We start from the raw sequence: 18642 nt of genomic DNA on the forward strand, positions 1-18642 counted from the left end.
TGAGTATGACCCCACAATACTGAATGAAACCCCACAATACCGAATATGACCCCACAATACTGAATATAACCCAGCAATACTGAGTATGACCCCACAATACTGAATGAAACCCCACAATACCGAATATGAAAACACAACATAATATAACACCACAATACTGAATATGACCCCACAATTCTGAATATAACACGACAATACTGAATGTAACATCACAATACTGAATTTAACACTACAATACTGAATGTAACACCACAATACTGAACATAACATCACTATACTGATTATAGCCCCATAATACTGAATATAACTCCACAATACTCAATATATTCCTACAACACCGAATATAACACCAATATCATGAATGTGACACCACAATACTGAATGTCACACCACAAACCTGAAACTAACACCACAAAAATGAATATAACGCTAAAACACTGAATATAACACCACAATACTGAATTTAACACAGAAAAAACTGAATTTAAGACAACAGTACTGAATATAAGACCACAATACTGAATGTAACCCCACAATACTGAATATAACATCACAATACTGAATATGACCCTGGAACACATAATATAACACCATACAACTGAAAATAACACCACAATCCTGAATATAACCCCACAATACTGAATATAACGCTGAAATACTGAAAATAACACCACAATACTGAATATAACCCCACAATACTGAATATAACGCTGAAATACTGAAAATAACACCACAATACTGAATATAACCCCACAATTCTGAATATAACACCACAATACTGAATATAACCCCACAATACTGAATATAACCCCACAATACTGAATATAACGCTGAAATACTGAAAATAACACCACAATACTGAATATAACCACACAATTCTGAATATAACACCACAATACTGAATATAACCCCACAATACTGAATATAACCCCACAATACTGAATATAACACCACAATACTGAAAATAACACCACAATACTGAATATAACCCCACAATACTGAATATAACGCTGAAATACTGAAAATAACACCACAATACTGAATATAACACCACAATTCTGAATATAACACCACAATACTGAATATAACCCCACAATACTGAATATAACCCCACAATACTGAATATAACACCACAATTCTGAATATAACACCACAATACTGAAAATAACACCACAATACTGAATATAACCCCACAATACTGAATATAACGCTGAAATACTGAAAATAACCCCACAACACTGAATATAACCCCACAATACTTAAAATAACCCCACACTACTGAATATAACCCCAGCATACTGAATATAACCACACAATACTGAATATGACCCCACAATACTGAATATGACCCCTGTCGTGTCTTTGGCATCATTAAAAGTGAAGACTGTTATTTTCTCAAATCAATTCTCTGTAATTATTATTACGTGATTAAACTCATCAGGTAAATGTAATTAACTAGGAAGTCGGGGCACCAAGGAAAATCTTCAGATTACAAAGTTATAATTTTCCTAATATAACTCTCCAGATATTTTAATATCTGATCAATTAGTATTCTTATTAATGAATTATTATTTACCTCACATTAGTCTCGTTCCAAACGTCGTAAATTGTTGGTTATCTGCAAGAACCCAGCCTTTACTATGAATCATCCATACACCAATTGGCTAAATCATTGATTTACTAACTAACTAAATAATCAGAGAAATGCATAAACAAACAACAGTAGATATTGGTTACTAACACAGGATAGGGAAGATTCCCTAGTGGGCTAAGCCGATATGACGGCTTGGTAGACAAAGGGAAGTGGGTGCGGACTGAGCGAGAGCGGGAAAGACCAGAGGGATCACTACACACAGTACTACTATAATTATATTAATTGAAATGCTAATCCCTTGCACATGAACGCTCACTCATTCGGGAATAATTGCAATCAAAATATATTCACATCCAGGTGTTATCGTGATCTCTGTTGGAATCTTCAGTCCGTCTGCTGGAGAGTCAGTTCATCCACGTCTCTTTCTCAATGTATTTTGTGGTTAGAATGGATACTTCAGAGTACCATTCAGAAATGTTCTCATAGAGTAGAGTTTTCGGCGGTTGTCGGTAATAGCATCCCAGGTTTACATCATTTCTAGCTGCAGACTAGTAAATAGTATCTAAGATTTGCTCCTATTGTTTCGGGATCGATAAACCATTTCCAGCCGTGTAGCCAATGCGCCACGTGGTATGGTTAGGAATTCAATAAGGCTTCGCAATCACAGCTCACGCTGTGGGTTTGCTTAGTCTAAACTATTCGCAATCACAGCTCACGCTGTGGGTTTGCTTAGTCTTGGTACTCAAACCTGTGCCATCTCAGCTGACACCTAGGTATGCGTGGTCTGAAGAGGATTTCCTCAGGAGGGGGTTTTATTCGTAACAATAGGAAAGGGCTGTTCCATGATACCAGATCATGTCTGTATTCACAGGAGTGGGCCAATGACTTAGTTAAACTTTAAAGGGAATACAATTCTCTCACATTAAAGGTTTAACATCACATTACATCATTTCACAAATGGTTTCATCTTTACTCATTCATTTTATGTCCACGGCCCAATACCACCTTTTCACAAGTGGACATTTTGTTTCAAATTCTCATTTGGGGAAATTAGGAGTTTGTCATGTGAAATCCTTTGTTCTCTCTGTCACTCTTTCTGCATGTCCAGGAGGAGAGAGTCTCCGCAACGAATTTACAACCAGAGATAACAGAACTTGGGTGTAGGAGAGAGTGGGAAGCCATGATCTATACCCAGAAAGAGCCACTCCATGACACCCCACAATACTGAATATAACCCCACAATACTAAATATAACCCCCAGAATACTGAAAATGAGCCCACAATACTGCATATAAACCCACCATACTGAGTATAACACCACAATACTGAATATATATCCCAACAATACTGAATAGAACCACACAATACTGAATATGACCCCACAATACTGAATACAACCCAACAATACTGGAGAAAAAAACACAATACTGAATATAACCCCACACTACTAAATATGACCCCACAAAAATGTGTAGAACCCCAGAATAGTGAATATAACCCCCCAATACTGAATATGAACACACAATACTGAATATGACCCCACAATACTAAATATAAACCCACAATACTGAATAAAAACCCAACATTCTGAATATAACCCCACAATACTGCATATTACAACACAATACAAAATATAACCCCACAATTCTGAATATAACCCCACAATACTGAAAAAAATGCACAATACTAAATATAACCCCACAATACTGAACATAACCCCATAATACTGAGAATGACCCCACAGTACTGAATATGACCACACAATACTGAATAAAACACTACAATACTGAATATAACACCGCAATAGTGAATATAACTAAACAATACTGAATATAACACCATAATCCTGACTATAACCCCACAATACTAAATATAACCCCACAATACTGAATATGACCCCACAATGCTGAATTTCACTCCACATACTGAGTATAATACAACCATACTGAATATGACCCCACAATACTGAATATAATACCATAATCCTGAATATAACACCACAATACTGAAAATAACACCACAGTACTCAAAATGACATGGAAACTAATGAATATGAAACAAAATTCTGAAAATTACTCCACAAAACTCAATATTATCCTACAATACTGAATAACCTAACAATTCTAAATATAACCCCAAGCCCGTAATATAACCCCAAAATACTGAATATTACCCCACAATACTGAATAGGACCTCAAAAAACTGAATATAACACCACAATACTGAATTAAACCCCACAATACCGAATATGAAAACACAACATAATATAACCCCACAAGACTGAATATGACCCCCACAAAAATGATAATAACCCCACAATGTTGCATATAACCTCAGAATACTGAAAATGAGCCACAATACTGAATATGACCCCACAATACTGAATATGACCCCACAATACTGGATATGACCCCACAAAACTAAATATAACACCGGAAATACTGAAAATAAGATCACAATACTGAATATAATACCACAATACTGAAAAGACACAACAATACTGAATATTTACTAAATACTGAATATAACACCACAATGTTGAATATAACATCACAATACTGAAAATAACCCCACAATTCAGAATATAACCCCACAATACTGAATATTACAACACAATACTAAATATGACCCCACAATAATGACTATAGCCCCACAATACTGAGTATGACCCCACAATACTGAATATATTCCCACAATACTAAATATAACTCCACAATATTAAATATGACCCCACAATACTGAATATAACCCAGCAATACTGAGTATGACCCCACAATACTGAATGAAACCCCACAATACCGAATATGAAAACACAACATAATATAACACCACAATACTGAATATGACCCCACAATTCTGAATATAACACGACAATACTGAATGTAACACCACAATACTGAATTTAACACTACAATACTGAATGTAACACCACAATACTGAACATAACATCACTATACTGATTATAGCCCCATAATACTGAATATAACTCCACAATACTCAATATATTCCTACAACACCGAATATAACACCAATATCATGAATGTGACACCACAATACTGAATGTCACACCACAAACCTGAAACTAACACCACAAAAATGAATATAACGCTAAAACACTGAATATAACACCACAATACTGAATTTAACACAGAAAAAACTGAATTTAAGACAACAGTACTGAATATAAGACCACAATACTGAATGTAACCCCACAATACTGAATATAACATCACAATACTGAATATGACCCTGGAACACATAATATAACACCAGACAACTGAAAATAACACCACAATCCTGAATATAACCCCACAATACTGAATATAACGCTGAAATACTGAAAATAACACCACAATACTGAATATAACGCTGAAATACTGAAAATAACACCACAATACTGAATATAACCCCACAATACTGAATATAACACCGAAATACTGAATAAAATATAAAGTACTGAGTATAATACCACAATACTGAATGTAACCCTGCAAAACTGAAATTAACCCCACAATACCAAATATAAACCCCAAAATACTGAATATAACACTACCGTACTGAATTTAACCCCATAATACTGAATATAACACTCCATTACTGAATATAACACCACAATACTAAATATAAACCCAAAATACTAAACATAAACCCAAAATACTGAATATATCCCCACAATACTGAAAAAAAACAATACTGAATATAACCCCAGAATACTGAATTTAACCCCAAAATACTGAATACAACACCGAACATACTTAATATAAGACCACAATACTAAATATAAACCCAAAATACTAAACATACGCAAAAAATACTGAATATATACCCACAATACTGAATAAACCAAACAAGACTGAATAACACAACAAAACTAAATATAACCCCACAATACTGAAAACATCACCACACTACTGATATACAGTAACACCACAATACTGAATATAACACCACAATACTACATATAACCCCAGAATACTAAAAATGAGTCCACAAAACTAAATATAACCTCACAATACTGAAAATGAACACACAATACTGAATATAACTCACAATACTAAATGAAACCAACAATACTGAATTTAACCCCAAAATGACCCCACAATACCGAATATGACCCAAACAATACTGAATATAAATCCACAATACTGCATATAACCCCAGAACACTGAAAATGAGCCCACAATACTGAATATAACCCCACAATACTGAATATAACCACACAGTAATGAAGATAACCTCACAATACTGAAAATGATCCCACAATACTGAATATCAATCCACAATGCTGAATATAACCCGACAATACTGAATATAACATCACAATACTGAATATGACCCTGGAACACATAATTTAACACCATACAACTGAAAATAACACCACAATCCTAAATATAACCCCACAATACTGAATATAACACCACCGTACTGAATATAACACTACAATACTGAATTTAACCCCACAACACTGAATATAACACTGAAAATAAGGCAAAAGTACTGAACATAATACCACAAAACTGAAAATAACCCCGCAATACTGAACATTAACCCCAGAATACTAAATATAAACCCACAATACTGAATATAACCCCAAAATACTGAATATAACACCACCGTACTGAATATAACACCACAATACTGAATATAATACTGAAAATACTGAATATAAGACCACAATGCTAAAAATAAACCCAAAATACTAAAAATAAATCCAAAATACTGAAAATAAACCCAAAATACTGATTACATCCACACAATACTGAAAATATCCAAACATGACTGAATTAAATCACATCATACTGAATATAACACTGAAAATACTGAATATAAGACCACAATACTAAATATAAACCCAAAATACTGAATTTAACCCGAAAAAACTGAATATATCCACACAATACTGAATATAACCAAACATGACTGAAAATAACACCACAATACTGAACATAACCCCAAAATACTGAATATAAGACCACAATGCTAAAAATAAACCCAAAATACTAAAAATAAATCCAAAATACTGAAAATAAACCCAAAATACTGATTACATCCACACAATACTGAAAATATCCAAACATGACTGAATTAAATCACATCATACTGAATATAACACTGAAAATACTGAATATAAGACCACAATACTAAATATAAACCCAAAATACTGAATTTAACCCGAAAAAACTGAATATATCCACACAATACTGAATATAACCAAACATGACTGAAAATAACACCACAATACTGAACATAACCCCAAAATACTGAATATAAGGCTAAAATACCAAATATAACACCACAATACTGAATATAACCCCACAATACTGAATATAACACCACAAACTGAATATGAACACACAAAACTGAATATAACACCACAAACTGAATATGAACACACAAAACTGAAAATAACACCAAAATCCTGAAAATAATACCCACAAAACTGAATATAACACCGGAAATACTGAAAAGAAGGCAAAAGTACTGAATATAATATCACAAAACTGAAAATAACCCCGCAATACTGAACATTAACCCCACAATACCAAACATAAACACACAATATTGACTATAACCCCAAAATACTGAATATAACACCACCGTACTGAATATAACACTACAATACCGAATATAAAACCACAATGCTGAATATAACCCCAAAATACTGAATATACCACCGAAAATACTGAATACAACATCACACTACTGAATATACTGTAACCACACAATACTGAATATAACCCAACAAAACTGAATATAAACCCATAATACTACATATAACCCCAGAATACTTCAAATGAGGCCAAAAAACTAAATATAACCTCACAATACTGAAAATAACCACACAATACTGAATATAACCCCACAATACTGAATATGAGCCCAAAATACTGAATATAATCTGCAATACTGCATATAACCCCAGACTACTGAAAATGATCCCACAATACTGATTATAACCCCACAATACTGAGTATAACCCCACAGTAATGATGATAACCTCACAATAGTGAATATAACACCACAATCCTCAATATAACACCATAATACTGAATATAATGCTAAAGTACTGAATATAACCCCACAATACTGCATATAACCCCACAATACTAAATATAAACCCACAATATTGACTATATCCCCACAATACTGAATATAACCCCACCATACTGAACATAACCCCACAATACTGAAAATAACCCTGCAATGCTGACTATAACCCAACAAAACTCAACGTTAACCCTGCAATAGTGAATAAAATACTACAATACTGAATATATTGTAAACCCCCAATACTGAATATAACACCACATTACTGAACATAACACTGAAAATACTGAATATAGGACAACAGTACTGAAAATAACCCCAAAATAGCGAATATAACCCACAATACTAAATGAAACCAACAATACTGAATTTAACCCAAAAAAACGGAATATCACACCACAAAACTGAATTTAACCCCACAATAATGAATAGAACCTCACAATACATCATAGAACCAAACAATCCTGAATATAAAACCACAATCCTGAATATAACCCCACAATACTGAATATAACGCTGAAATACTGAAAATAACCCCACAATTCTGAATATAACACCACAATACTGAATATAACCCCACAATTCTGAATATAACACCACAATACTGAATATAACCCCACAATTCTGAATATAACACCACAATACTGAATATAACCCCACAATATTGAATATAACACCACAATACTGAATATAACCCCACAATTCTGAATATAACACCACAATACTGAATATAACCCCACAATACTGAATATAACGCTGAAATACTGAATATATCCCCACAATACTGAATATAACCCCACAATTCTGAATATAACACCACAATTCTGAATATAACACCACAATACTGAATATAACCCCACAATATTGAATATATCCCCACAATACTGAAAATAACCCAACAGTACTGAAAATAACCTCAGAATATTGAATTTAACACCACAATTTTGAATTTAACACCACAATATTGAATGTTAGTCAACAATGCTGAATATTACTCCGCAATACTCAAAATTATCCTACAAATCTGAATATAACCCCACAGTACTGAATATAACCCCACAATACTGTATATAACCCCACAATACATAACAGAACCCCAAAATACCAGGCCGGCTGGCTGGTGTGTTTACGGACATAATCAATCCGTATCCCAGTCTGCTGTCCCCACATGCTTCAAGAGGACCACCATTGTTCCTGTTCCCAAGAAAAATAAGGTAACTGAGCTAAACGACTACCGCCCTGTAGCACTCACTTCCGTCATCATGAAGTGCTTTGAGAGACTAGTCAAGGACCATATCACCTCCACCCTACCTGACACCCTAGACCCACTCCAATTTGCTTACCGCCCCAATAGGTCCACAGACGATGCAATCGCAACCACACTGCACACTGCCCTAACCCATCTGGACAAGAGGTATACCTATGTGAGAATGCTGTTCATCGACTACAGCTCAGCATTTAACACCATAGTACCCTACAAACGCGTCATCGAGCTCGAGACCCTGGGTCTCGACACCGCCCTGTGCAACTGGGTACTGGACTTCCTGACAGACCGCCCCCAGGTGGTGAGGGTAGGTAACAACATCTCCACTCCGCTGATCCTCAACACTGGGGCCCCACAAGGGTGCGTTCTGAGCCCTCTCCTGCACTCCCTGTTCACCCACGACTGCGTGGCCATGCACGCCTCCAAATCAACCATCAAGTTTGCAGACGACACTACAGTGGTAGGCTTGATTACCAACAACGACGAGATGGCCTACAGGGAGGAGGTAAGGGCCCTCGGAGTGTGGTGTCAGGAAAATAACCTCACACTCAACGTCAACAAAACAAAGGACATGATCGTGGACTTCAGGAAACAGCAGAGGGAGCACCCCCCTATCCACATCGACGGGACAGTAGTGGAGAGGGTAGTAAGTTTTAAGTTCCTCGGCATACACATTACGGACAAACTGAATTGGTCCACCCACACAGACAGCATGGTGAAGAAGGCGCAGCAGCGCCTCTTCAACCTCAGGAGGCTGAAGAAATTCGGCTTGTCACCAAAAGCACTCACAAACTTTTACAGATGCACAATCGAGAGCATCCTGTCGGGCTGTATCACCGCCTGGTACGGCAACTGCTACACCCACAACCGTAAGGCTCTCCAGAGGGTAGTGAGGTCTGCACAACGCATCACCGGGGGCAAACTACCTGCCCTCCAGGACACCTACACCACCCGATGTCACAGGAAAGCCATAAAGATCATCAAGGACAACAACCACCCGAGCCACTGCCTGTTCACCCCGCTATCATCCAGAAAGCGAGGTCAGTACAGGTGCATCAAAGCAGGGTCCGAGAAACTGAAAAACAGCTTCTATCTCAAGGCCATCAGACTGTTAAACAGCCACCACTAACATTGAGTGGCTGCTGCCAACATACTGACTCAACTCCAGCCACTTTAACAATGTAAACATTTATGAAAAAAATGTATCACTAGCCACTTTAAACAATGCCACTTCATATAATGTTTACATACCCTACATTACTCATCTCATATGTATATACTGTACTCTATACCATCTACTGCATCTTGCCATCTTGAGGTAATACATGTATCACTAGCCACTTTAAACAATGCCACTTTATATAATGTTTACATACCCTACATTACTCATCTCATATGTATATACTGTACTCGATACCATCTACTGCATCTTGCCTATGCCGTTCTGTACCATCACTCATTCATATATTTTTACACTTGTGTGTATAAGGTAGTTGTTGTGAAATTGTTAGGTAAGATTACTCGTTGGTTATTACTGCATTGTCGGAACTAGAAGCACAAGCATTTCGCTACACTCGCATTAACATCTGCTAACCATGTGTATGTGACAAATAAAATTGGATTTGATTTGAAATACTAATTGTAACCTCACAATGTCTGAATATGACCCCACAATACTGAATATAACACCACAATCCTGACTATAACCCCACAACACTGAATATAACACTACAATACTGACTATAACCCCACAATACTGAATAAAACACTACAATACTGAGTATATTGTTTTCCCACACTACTGAATATAACACCACAATACTGAATATAACACCACAATACTGAATATAACTCCACAATATTGAATATAACCCCACAAGACTGAATATATCCCCAAAATACTGAATATAACACCACAATACTGAATATAACCCCAAAATACTGAATATGACCCCACAACACTGAATCTGACAACACAATGCTGAATATAACACCACAATCCTGAATATAACCCCACAAATACTGAATATAACCCCACAATATTGAATATAACCCCACAATATTGAATATAACCACACAATATTGAGCTTAACCCCACAATACAGAATAGAACCCCACGAAATGGAATATAACATCACAATACTGAATAAAACGCTACAATACTGAATATACTGTAACCACACAATAGTGAATATTACACCACAATACTGAATATAACCCCACAATATTGAATATAACACCACAATATTGAATTTAACACCACAATATTGAATGTTAATCCACAATACTGAATATTAGTCCACAATACTCAATATTATCCTATAATACTGAATATAACCCCACAGTACTGAATATAACCCACAATACTGAATCTAACACCAGAATACTGAATATAAGACCACAGTACTGAATATTACCCCACAATACTGAATATAACCCCACAATGGGATATGTTTGTCACAGTGTCAGCATTTTCTCAGATGATTTCTCCATGGGGTTTTCAATGTAATGGAGCTTTTGTGTCTGCCACAGGCTTACATCTCATTTGCTGTTCATATAGATGCAGATAATCTTGCAATAGGAAAACATGCATGTGTGAGGATCAATACATACAAACATTAACAACAGTGATCTCTAACCCTTATCTGGGAGAGTTAGAGGGAGCAACACCTTCATACTAGAATGTTACTGATGGTCAGTCACTGACTGGCAAGTCTACCATGAGACAATACAACAAACAGGTGTGCTCTCTTTAAAATTACCTTACATTATAAATCAATCCCAAATACATTATCAGTGACATCTGTGGACATCCCACTCCTCTCACAATTCCCCTTTCACCTGCAAACACAACATGTTTTTACTACACACAATTAGCCCACTAATTCACGATCAAATAAATTGATTAATTGATAACTTCATAATTAGATCAACTATAAAGTTGAGGTAGCGAAGTTATCTGTGAGTGACAATCTACAGTGAGTGGACGCTAATCCAAACGGAGTCGCACCTAGTCAACATGGTGAGGCAAGAGACTGATTATAATGCGGACTCCCTGCGCGGCGCTGTCCGTGGTGCTGAATCTACTTGCACTGATGGCGACAGTCTGAAAGAACTCACCGCTCTCTTGCCATTACTTTGACTCAAGACCTCGCTTCACCAAGTATGAATTGATAATGAAACGATTATGTGAGATGAAAGGCTACAGCATAGCTGCGAGCTGGCAATGGAACCAGACGTGGGAACAAAACAGGTAAACTCTCCTCCTCACCTTCCACCTCGTCCTCGGGCAGGTTGACCGGGGCTCGGTAGGCGAGCATGTCTGGGATGGTGCAGATGCCCCGGTACATCAAATTGGAGGTGATTGGATGCATGATAGGCATGGCTGCGGTGACGGTCTGGGGCTGCCACCTGTGCCCTGATCTTCATATAAGGGAGAGTTCAAGAGAGTCACTCACAACTTTTCCCCAGTTTCAAACAGGGTGCGGAAGATCAAGTCCATGAATAGAAAGGAACAGATGTGGTCCCAGATTTGAGAGGCAGGAGAGAGGAGAGGATCCGTGGTAGCCTATCCCCCGTTCCTTGGTGAATGAACACGGAGAAGACTAGTGGATTATTGTTTTTATATATATATAAATTTGACGTTGTCACTGTATCTCCTTTTTCTTTATCTGGATACTTGACAGTTATTTGTTACACAAATTGCGAGATATATCTAGCCTGGGTTGAGGAAATTAATTGACAATCAAGTTGAAATAATTGCCTAAATTGTCACACTTATACAGGCTATTTGCTGAACAAGACTAAACACATCACGGTGGCTCCATCTGCTGAGACACACCGCCAGTGAGATGTCAGTGCAGATGAAAAGGAACAGCGGTTTCTCTCACTGGGTTAGAAGACAAACAGATAAAATCCAAAGACAATGAGATCATTCAAAGACGCTTAATCCGTTGTTTTAGTCCAGTCATTAGTCCAGAGGCAGAATATTCGTTCATCCACTTGTTGGATCTTTTGGATACGAGTGTTTTTCTTGGTAGGCACTGTGTCCTTTTACCTTTCCATTGAGCTTTTAGTGGTAAGATCCAGGTGAGAAACATAAAATAAATACGGACAGCGTAGAAATTATAAGTCCAAATGTACCTTCACTCAAAACACAAAAAATGTAAAGTCATCGAATCCTTAGAACATTCACTGAAAATAGCCTATGCATTCAGCGCGTGGGCACACTCGCTCGCTCCTATTTGGTCATTGGAACGGGGGCGGCTTTCCATCTCCAATTCACTCTTCGCTCCACAGGTGAGAGGACGACGCTCTGTGTGGATCTTGTGAACTGCAACCCTGGCTCCTGTGTTTAGTCAGCTCTCTCTCTCCCACAGGAACACACACACACACACATTCCGTACCCTGACTCCAGTGTGTGTGGCTCTCTCGCACTGTGTGAATTCTGTATTCCACACAGCGCAAGCACTAAATCACGGTCTTGCTTGCCCGTAGCGACACACGTGCTCCCCGGGTACCAAACAAACAAAGAGAGCTGTGGTTAATGATCACGAGCCACATCGTACGATACGGATGATTTCTACCCTGGCATCTCTCCTAATTGAAATTAATATATTTTAATCTTAAGCCTTAAATGACACACTCTAGATGTTATACACTGAACAGCCAGGTGTGACATTGTGTCTGGTGACCAGAAACCATCGAAGGTGAAGCCAGTAAATGAATAGAATTGAAATCATGCTAGTGGCTGTCATAATGCAGTAACAGTAAGTAACACACGTTTCTCATTAAGTTGATAAGGATGAAAAATGTTTCTGTTTTTTCAGATAGCGGTTCTTTACTGGCTTGTTGTTGTGTGGTTAATAAACTGCTTAGTGTTTAAAAGATAAGTCACACACCCTTCCTTCCCAAGTGTGGCTGCCGAGGCAGATATATTTGCATAAGAATGGACAAGGGCATATACAGTAGGTTAATTTGCTTTTGAAAACCTTCACAATTTTGCATCATTAGCCCTTATCAACACTGCTGTGTGTTGCGCTTCGGGGGAAGTGGTACTCGCTAAGAAAGAAACGAGATGCCCGTAACACTAGCAAGGCAGAGGTCCTGGTTTCTAGTCTTGGTGTAGCCTGAATTAAGAGGAAGTGGTTCCCGCTTAACAAGCAGCGTGACGTCCTTTACGTCTATCTATCTATCTATCTATCTATCTATCTATCTATCTATCTATCTATCTATCTATCTATCTATCTATCTATCTATCTATCTATCTATCTATCTATCTATCTATCTATCTATCTATCTATCTATCTATCTATCTCTCTCTCTCTCTCTCTCTCTCTCTCTCTCTCTCTCTCTCTCTCTCTCTCTCTCTCTCTCTCTCTCTCTCTCTCTCTCTCTCTCTCTCTCTCTCTCTCTCTCTCTCTTTCTCTTTCTCTCTCTCTCTCTTTCTCTCTCTCTCATGCACCAAAAATTCTCCCTGACTGGGTTTGATAACATTGTTTGATCACACTGTGGTTGAAGCTATGTTGATGACTGTGGAGGACAGGGTTGGGTCAATTCCATCTAAACTGAGGAATCAAATTTCCAGTCCAGAATTGAATTCCGACATGGCCGCAATCCTGGTGTTGTTAAGTCATGTTTAATTCTTAGAATTGAAAAGTAATGACATTAAATCAAACAAATCACGAGTATACTGTTAAGAGTAAACACACACACACACACACTGTAACAATCGTCCTGGGAAGACGAACGTCCTGGGAAGACCAAAACGCAGCGTGGTAGGTGTCCATGTTAAAATTTAATTAACTCAGAACACAAAGACAAAATAACAAAAATAGACCAACACGAAACAGTTCTTTCTGGTGCAGACACAAAGACAGAAAACAACTACCCACAAACACAGGTGGGAAAAAGCTGTATGGTTCTCAATCAGAGACAACGATAGACAGCTGCCTCTGATTGAGAACCACACCCGGCCAAACACATAGAACTAGACAACATAGAACACAACATAGAATGCCCAACCCAACTCACGCCCTGACCAACCAAAATAGAGACATAAAAAGGATCTCTAAGGTCAGGGCGTGACAGTACCCCCCCCCCCCCCCCAAGGTGCGGACTCCGGCCGCAAAACCTAAACCTATAGGGGAGGGTCTGGGTGGGCATCTATCCGCGGTGGCGGCTCTGGTGCGGGACGTGGACCCCGCTCCACCTTAGTCTTGGCCCACTTAGGTGGCGCCTCTGGAGCGTGAACCCTTGCCGCCGACAAGGGACAGGAGGGCGACTCTGGCAGCTCCGGACAGGAGGGCGACTCTGGCAGCTCCGGACAGGAGGGCGACTCTGGCAGCTCCGGACAGGAGGGCGACTCTGGCAGCTCCGGACAGGAGGGCGACTGGCAGCTCCGGACAGGAGGGCAACTCTGGCAGCTCCGGACAGGAGGGAACCTCTGGCAGCTCCGGACAGGAGGGCAACTCTGGCAGCTCAGGACAGGAGGGAACCTCTGGCAGCTCCGGACAGGAGGGCGACTCTGGCAGCTCCGGACAGGAGAGAGACTCTGGCAGCTCCGGACAGGAGGGAGACTCTGGCAGCTCCGGACAGGAGGGAGACTCTGGCAGCTCCGGACAGGAGGGAGACTCTGGCAGCTCCGGACAGGAGGGAGACTCTGGCTGCTCCGGACAGGAGGGAGACTCTGGCTGCTCCGGACAGGAGGGAGACTCTGGCTGCTCCGGACAGGAGGGAGACTCTGGCTGCTCCGGACAGGAGGGAGACTCTGGCTGCTCCGGACAGGAGGGAGACTCTGGTTGCTCCGGACTAGAGGGCGACGCTGAAGGCGCCGGACTAGAGGGCGTCGCTGGAGGCTCCGGACTGAAGGGCGTCGCTGGAGGCCTCGTGCCATAACTCCTCACTGGAGGCTTCGTGCCATGGATCATCACTGGAGGCTTTGTGCCATGGATCATCACTGGAGGCTTCGTGCCATGGATCATCACTGGAGGCCTCGTGTCATGGATCATCACTGGAGGCTTCTTACCATGGATCATCACTGAAGGCTTCGTGCCATGGATCATCATTGGAGGCTTCTTGCCATGGATCATCACTGGAGGCTTCGTGCCATGGATCATCACTGGAGGCTTCGTGCCATGGATCATCACCGGAGGCTTCGTGCCTTGGATCATCACCGGAGGCTTCTTGCCATGGATCATCACTGGAGGCTTTGTGTCATGGATCATCACTGGAGGCTTCTTGCCATGGATCATCACTGGAGGCTTCTTGCCATGGATCATCACTGGAGGCTTCGTGCCATGGATCATCACTGGAGGCTTCGTGCCATGGATCACCACTGGAGGCTTCTTGCCATGGATCATCACTGGAGGCTTTGTGCCATGGATCATCACTGGAGGCTTCGTGCCATGGATCACCACTGGAGGCTTCGTGCCATGGATCACCACTTGAGTGGAGAGACACATAGGAGGCCTGGCTCTGGGAGAAAGCACAGGACTCACCAGGCTGGGGAGACATGCAGGAGGGTTAGGGCACAGCCCAGTGCACAGGGCTGTGCACGTGCGGGGCGCAGGCACAGGTCACACTGGGCTGTGCAGACGCACTGGAGACACAGTGCGCAGAGCCGTCGCAGGATATCCTGGACCGTAGAGATGTACTGGAGGTCTGGAGAGCAAGGCTGGCACACTCCGTCCTGGCTCGATGCCCACTCTAACCCGGCCGATGCGAGGAGCTGGGATATAGCACACCGGGCTAAGAACACGTACTGGAGACATCGTGCGCTCCATCGCATAACACGGTGCCTGACCAGTACGACGCTCGCCACGGTAAGCACGGGGAGTTGGCTCAGGTGTCCTACCTGACCCCGCCAATCTCCTCGTGTGCCCCCCCCCAAAAAAATTCTGGGCCTGCCTCTCGTGCACATTTGAGACTGGTGTTTTGCGGGTACTTTTTAATGAAGCTGCCAGTTTAGGACTTGTGAGGCGTCTGTTTCTCAAACTAGACACTCTAATGCACTTGTCCTCTTGCTCAGTTGTGCACCGGGACCTCCCACTCCTCTTTCTATTCTGGTTAGAGGCAGGTTGCACTGTTTTGTGAAGGGAGTAGTACACAGCGTTGTACAAGATCTTCAGTTTCTTTGAAATTCCTCGCATGGAATAGCCTTCATTTCTCAGAACAAAAATAGACTGACGAGTTTCAGAAGAAAGTCCTTTGTTTCTGGCCATTTTGAGCCTGTAATTGAACCCACAAATGCTGATGCTCCAGATACTCAACTAGTCCAAAGAAGGCCAATTGTATTGCTTCTTTAATCAGAACAACAGTTTTCAGCTGTGCTAACATAATTGTAAAAAAGGGTTTTCTAGTGATCAAATAGCCTTTTAAAATTATAAACTTGGATTAGCTAACACAACGTGCCATTGGAACACAGGAGTGATGGTTGCTGACAATGGTTCTCTGTACGCCTATGTAGATATTCCACACAAAAAATCTGTTGTTTCCAGCTTCAATAGTCATTTACAACATTAACAATGTCTACACTGTATTTCTGATCAATTTGATTTTATTTTAATGGACGAAAAATTAGCTTTTCTTTCAAAAACAAGGACATTTCTAGTGACCCCAAACTTTTGAACGGTAGTATACATATACCTGTGAGACACACCTGACATCCTATGGACCTCAATTGTATTAATCCTTCCTCTGATCTCTCTCTCTCTCTCTTGCTCTCCCTCTCTCTCTGTTCCTCTGATCTCTCTCCCTCTCTTGCTCTCTCCCCTCTCTCTATGTCTCTCTCTCTCTCTATGTCTCTCTCTCTCTCTGTCTTCTTGCTCTTTCTCTCTCTTTCTTTCCCTGCCTCTATTCCACCCTCCATACATCCCATCCCTGTGTTAAATCAAAAGGCTGAGTAAAAACAACTCTCCACATGATCGTTTGTTCCAACCAAGCATGGTCTGTGACTAACAATACCCTTTTCAGAAGAAGCATTGAAAGCTTCTTTGGCATCCCCAAAATGATTCTCTGCAGCTACCAGTTCCTCCTTATTGTCTAAAGGAGAAAACCCATTGCACCGAGTGACGGTCTGCCGGTTCGTCTGCCGTTTGTTCACCGTTCGTTTGGCACTGTGTGTTTTAGGGACCAAAACGCACCGTCACTCTGTTCAGAGATGCTAAGTAATCTCGGCCGGTAAATGCTACCGACCGGTGTGTCTGTGCCTTAACAGCACAAACCTGGACTCTCACACTTTTATGTTCATAAAGCAGCCTACCTGAAGTCCACTCAATGGGGAGGCATTGAGAAGGTCAGACTGCTTTCTGCTCCCAATAGACACTCAATAGCCCTGACGTTTAGAACCTGATGCAGTCAGGGCCTTCCTTTGTAACTGCAGGCATATAATGATTTCCCTTTCCTGTGCTAGAGTATGTATCCTACTGTTTCTCTCTGGTTCACCTCGATGTCAGTGGTTTGGTGTGTCTGTCTGTTTGTCTGTCTGTCTCGCTGTCTGTCTCAGCGCTAGCACTAGATGGCAATGTTCCTACCATTACTGCCCACACAACCCCCACTGCCCACACAACACTCACTGCTTAAGCCCTCTCAATTTACTGAATTCCAAATTAACAAATATACTTCGTACCCCTAAGGCAGTTGTGTAGATGCGAGACACAGTTAGGGGGAAGAGGATAGATTTGGAATTCAGTGTATGCTGTCTGGTAGATGTTCCCCATAAACATTTTTTTGCTGA

General features: G+C 40.4%; 1 protein-coding gene across 1 annotated transcript in view; it reads right to left on the minus strand.

Moving 5' to 3' along the window:
- Positions 1 to 12289, minus strand: part of LOC120062839 (calcium-binding protein 7-like) — a 57442-nt gene extending 45153 nt beyond the window's left edge. The window contains exon 1 of the mRNA XM_039012911.1: positions 12178 to 12289. Coding sequence (XP_038868839.1) covers positions 12178 to 12289 — 112 coding nt within the window. The remainder of the gene's footprint in view (positions 1 to 12177) is intronic.
- Positions 12290 to 18642: the final 6353 nt, after the last annotated feature.

The sequence above is a fragment of the Salvelinus namaycush genome, chromosome 18 (genome assembly GCF_016432855.1).
Source record: "Salvelinus namaycush isolate Seneca chromosome 18, SaNama_1.0, whole genome shotgun sequence".
Taxonomy (NCBI): Eukaryota; Metazoa; Chordata; class Actinopteri; order Salmoniformes; family Salmonidae; genus Salvelinus; species Salvelinus namaycush.